This window comes from Gavia stellata, chromosome 4, assembly GCF_030936135.1.
Source record: "Gavia stellata isolate bGavSte3 chromosome 4, bGavSte3.hap2, whole genome shotgun sequence".
NCBI classification, from domain to species: Eukaryota; Metazoa; Chordata; class Aves; order Gaviiformes; family Gaviidae; genus Gavia; species Gavia stellata.
In genome coordinates this window covers 57,531,535-57,536,359 of record NC_082597.1, presented here as the reverse complement: position 1 = coordinate 57,536,359, position 4,825 = coordinate 57,531,535, and the positions used below count along the sequence as shown (strand labels likewise).

General features: G+C 49.6%; 1 protein-coding gene across 1 annotated transcript; it reads right to left on the bottom strand.

The window, feature by feature from the left end:
* Positions 1–549: 549 nt before the first annotated feature.
* Positions 550–2,934, bottom strand: RPS19BP1 (ribosomal protein S19 binding protein 1). Its single transcript, XM_059817076.1, has 4 exons — positions 2,886–2,934; positions 2,654–2,794; positions 2,248–2,345; positions 550–1,271 (listed from the first exon to the last, which is right to left on the bottom strand). Exons 1-4 carry the CDS (start codon positions 2,932–2,934, stop codon positions 1,137–1,139), a joined length of 423 nt encoding a protein of 140 aa, XP_059673059.1. The 3' UTR covers positions 550–1,136.
* Between the last annotated feature and the right edge of the window lie 1,891 nt (positions 2,935–4,825).

Here is a 4,825-nt window from a genome sequence, read left to right as displayed (position 1 = left end):
AACTTGATCCTATTACAAGAAATCCCCTCCCATATGCTATTACACAATTTCCAGTACACGCACTTCAGTATGTTCACTATTTCCCGTCTGGACCTCATACATCTGGGTGACCTTCCCTCCCATGCAGACAAGAGGGAAAGAATACAACAGAGGAAGTGCAGACTTAAGAGTATGGCACCAGGAATTATAATCAGAGGGCAGGGAAAGAGTAACAAATTCCCTTCAGTGCTGACATCTAAGCAGCTGCCGCTCAGGTCAGCCAAGCCCCTTGTAATCAACTCCTGAGTCTAACCAAAGCTTCGCATTGGTCCTCCTTATCCTTTTTTTGCAAAGGGAACACACTTTCCATCTTCTTAGGTAAGGGGCAGGAAAGGGCAGTGGCAGGAGCTCCCCAGAAGAGTGTTTACAGTGATTTAGCAAGGAAGAGTGTCTGGAACAACACTCCCATCTGCTGGGCCTTCTATTTGTTGCAGCAGTAGTCTAGTGTCAACATGAATCAGTGAGAGGCCATTCACACATCCGAGTCATTCTAAAGGGAGGGATGCTTGGATGAAACAGTCACATGGTTTGTCTTCATCAACCATAGCCTGTCATAACAATCACTATTACAACGGCAGTGTCTGCAACAATAATTTAATCAAACAACATATACAAAGTTTTTGCAATGACTGAAAAAGCCGACAGAGGCTGTAAGAACAGAAACTGCAAGGCTACTCAGGTTTAGCAGTCTTTACAAAGCATCCCTCCCTTCTGATGGTTTGTTACTGCTGGTCCGAGACATTTCTCCGTTCAGATATAGTATTTTAAATGCACCCTGCCAAATAACACAGGTAGCAGAAGCCTTACATCCTGAGGAAGGGGAACAAGATTTGTATTTGGCTTGGTCCACCCTTCTACATAAGAATGCAAGACAAGTTGGCTGGAAATTATAAGGACAACACATCTCAGAGCCAAGAGAACCTCCATGGCTCTAGTTGGCCAGTAACAAGATCTGCACAGATGCAGAGTTTCTCTGCAAGTGTGACATTAAAACACTTGCTGACAGAGGCACATCTCCTGTGTCCCCTCTCAAACACGCTGAGGAAACAGCCAGTCCTGCATGCTGAATGCTCAGCTGCAGAACCCTGTCACGTTGTTTACGGTCTCCCAAAGTATTCTCTCTCAAATTTACGGAAATCTTCCTCAGTAAAGACAGTTCCCTCGGGTTTCTTCTTTGCCGCCTTCTTTGGAGGCTGATCTTTGGACTTCCTGCCTCTGTTCTGAGCAAGTACCTTCAGACAATGAAAAAGGAAAAAAACAACAGTCATTACTATCCACACCAAACCACAAAACTGTGATTTTCAAGCTCACCTGCAGCATCACTGCTATTCTGCTGGTGCCCTGCTATATCCTGGAATGCCTCCAAAGAAAAGTGAGAGGCAATCACTGATGTTAACCAAAGCAGGTCACTGGGACAACAGCAAATACCAACCTACTATTTGGAGCCAAATATGAAAACTACTCTCTAGTAACTGTCACAGAGATAGAAACAACTGATTTCAATTCAGACATTTCTGAAACCATGACCTTCTTTTATCCTGTCTCTCCACAAGACAACGTGAAAACCCAACAAGTTGGTGGAATTCCCTCAGCATTTTCTAGTACCCCATCACCTCCTTTCACAGCTCCAGCCTGAGAAACACTGGCCTAAACCACTTGGTTTGTTTATGTAAGTTAAGCTCGTATCTCATAAAAATAGCCCAAGATTCTAGCCATGTCAGCTATTCTCTTCAAATCCTAGCATGGGACTACCTTTTGGGGAAGACCACTGGTTAAATTCTCAGGTTATGAGAAACATCCTTCAAGATGGTATGAAATTCCTATTACATGAGCCAGCAGCACATCTGGTTCCTTGCTAAACAGCCTTCAGCTACAGAGAAGGACAAATCAACCAACAGTAAGGAGGTCTGAACCAGGGCTCCTTTGCCAGCTGAAGCTATGAAATATCTTTGCTAATTAAGAAAAGCCAACAGTTGTCAGTAGATTTTAACTAGTATCAGAGAACATCATAAGGAACAACATATTAACATGAATTTAAAGCTTAGTAAGTTGCTTGGCCAGTGCACACAGAAATTCCTCAAGGTTACTTCCAGACAGAAACTTGACTTGACTCCTTTGCACAGGGTCTAATCTAGAAGATCTGGGGATGATTCCCGTTCACCTGTGTTCCTCAGCAGAAGCAGACCCCCAAAGAAGTGACAGTCTTACTTGTTCTGTGATGGCTTTGTTTGCAACAAATCGTCCCTTCAACATGTACTGCAGGTTTGCTCTCAAGTGATTCACAGCCGCTTTCTTGTGATACTCCTCTAGGTCAGAACAGAGTGGGACAAAACACATCAGCTGCTCACCCAGGCAGCAGACAAGCAGAAACACAGGGTGATCAGCAAGGCCCCGAGAGAAAGAGACACCACTACAGCTCAAGGATACCGGTGTTTCCACAGACCAGGCTGTGTTTAAGTGGGGGACACAAGAAGGGTACCCAGGAGGATGAGAGGGGATGGATACAAGCGACCGGGAGGGGGGGCTGCAGGACACCACGAAGGGACCCGGTGCGAGGGCTGTGGAGGGCGGTAAAGCTGCTTCCCCCTCCCGCCGGAGACGGGCCGGGACTCACCTATCGCCGACTTTACGACTCTGCCTTTGACCGTGGCCTTGTTCCTGCCGGGCTCCGGCGCCCTCTTCCTCCGCCTCACAGCCCCCGCCGCCCTGGGGCCGTACCGCCCCCGCTGGAGTCCTGGCGGGGCCCTTCCCCGGCCTGCAGCGGGAAGAGGGACGGGGTTACTCAAGCCGTACGCCGGGAATAACCTTCTCCCCACCCCCACATCCCCCGGTCCCCGCGGGCTCACCCGGCGCCTCCAGCAGCTCCAGGCCGCGTCGCACCAGGGAGGCCGACATGACGGCACACCTCTCGCCCCTAGCCAACTTCCGTCTCGTCGCCACACTTCCGCCCACGCGTGACGCAACTTCCGTCTCTGCAGTGTCACACTTCCGGTGCCGTGGCGCGCATGCGCAGAGGGAGCTGCGGGGGGGCGGTGTGGCGCCATCTTGTGTGGAGGTTACCTTAGAGTCCTGAGTTCGTGTCGCTCACAGCAAGTGCGCTGTGGTCTTGCTGGTGGCCCTTCCTTATCGCCCCTCTCTCCCGCCTCTGCAGTGTGTGGTTGGGCAGCCGGCCCACAGGCACTCTGAATTACACTGTCATGGAACCACTGCAATGGGTCCAGAGCTCTGAGGGGGCCCCCGTCGTCACAGGAATAATAGTAATAACAGGCCGGGAGGAAAGGGGATGGTCAGCAGCAGTGTCATGTTTTGTTTCAGCAAGGCCCCAAAATCCAGATTTAACCCTGTGCCAGACTCCTCAGGTGCAAAGGTTCAGTCCGCCATAAATTGCGTCTATTACAAAGTATTAGTTTAGTCTATTTAAAGCTTTCCTCCCCTGTGTTCACCCCTCTAGAGACTTGATGCTAATATCTGCTAAATTTAGTTATCATCTGAATAAAGCTTATTCAATTATAGCCAGTGCTGGCAGTAACAAGATGACACTGGAGAAGAAGGAGAGAGGTTTAGTCTCCCTGAAGACGTGTCCTGCAGGGAGAAAGCAATACAAGCGGCTCTCATTGTTTCTCATAGTAACGATCTCTAGTGGAGACTAAAGTTAAACCTTGGTTCATTAAAAGACATTCATTCTCTGGAAATTTTTCTCCAGCCTCTGCAGATGTCACCTCAATGCCTGTTGCCTTACTGTTCATTCTCTTCCGAATCCCTCCCTGGATGGTTCCCGGCATCCTGTGTCAGTATTTGCTGGTGTGATGGTGCTAATATATTTTTCTGGACAGGACCTACTGGGTGCTTATTTCTCGCTTCAGGGCTGGGGAATGTTAACCATTTACTGCTTGTTCAGCATGTCGCTTTTCACTCTTAATTTTCCTTTTGCAGATGACACCAAGTTGGGTCGGAGTGTTGATCTGCTTGAGGGTAGGAAGGCTCTGCAGAGGGATCTGGACAGGCTGGATCGATAGGCCGAGGCCAGTTGTATGAGGTTCAACAAGGCCAAGTGCCGGGTCCTGCACTTTGGTCGCAACATGCAACACTACAGGCTTGGGGACGAGTGGCTGGAAAGCTGCCCTGCAGAAAAGGACCTGGGGGTGTTGATTGACAGCCGGCTGAATATGAGCCAGCAGTGTGCCCAGGTGGCCAAGAAGGCCAATGGCATCCTGGCCTGTATCAGAAACAGTGTGGCCAGCAGGAGTAGGGAGGTGATTGTGCCCCTGTACTCGGCGCTGGTGAGGCCGCACCTCGAATCCTGTGTTAAGTTTTGGGCCCCTCACTACAAGAAGGACATTGAGGTGCTGGAGCGTGTCCAGAGAAGGGTGACAAAGCTGGTGAGGGGTCTGGAGCACAAGTCTTATGAGGAGCGGCTGAGGGAACTGGGGTTGTTTAGCCTGGAGAAGAGGAGGCTGAGGGGAGACCTTATCGCTCTCTACAACTACCTGAAAGGGGGTTGCAGAGAGGTGGGTGTTGGTCTCTTCTCCCAAGTGACTAGTGACAGGACTAGAGGAAATGGCCTCAAGTTGCGCCAGGGGAGATTCAGACTGGATATTAGGAAAAATTTCCTTACTGAGAGAGTAGTGAAACACTGGAACAGGCTGCCCAGGGAGGTGGTGGAGTTACCATCACTGGAAGTGTTCAAGGAATGTGTGGACGTGGCATTGTGGGACATGGTTTAGTGGGCATGGTGGTGTTGGGTTGATGGTTGGACTTGATGATCTTACAGGTCTTTTCAAACCTT

Coding starts and splice junctions, on each gene's coding strand:
- RPS19BP1 (XM_059817076.1), bottom strand. CDS start 2,934: ATGTCGGCCTCCCTGGTGCGACGCGGCCTGGAGCTGCTGGAGGCGCCG. Junction 2,346..2,653: donor AGTCGTAAAGTCGGCGATAG/GTGAGTCCCGGC, acceptor GTTCTGACCTAG/AGGAGTATCACAAGAAAGCG. Junction 1,272..2,247: donor ACAAAGCCATCACAGAACAA/GTAAGACTGTCA, acceptor CATTGTCTGAAG/GTACTTGCTCAGAACAGAGG.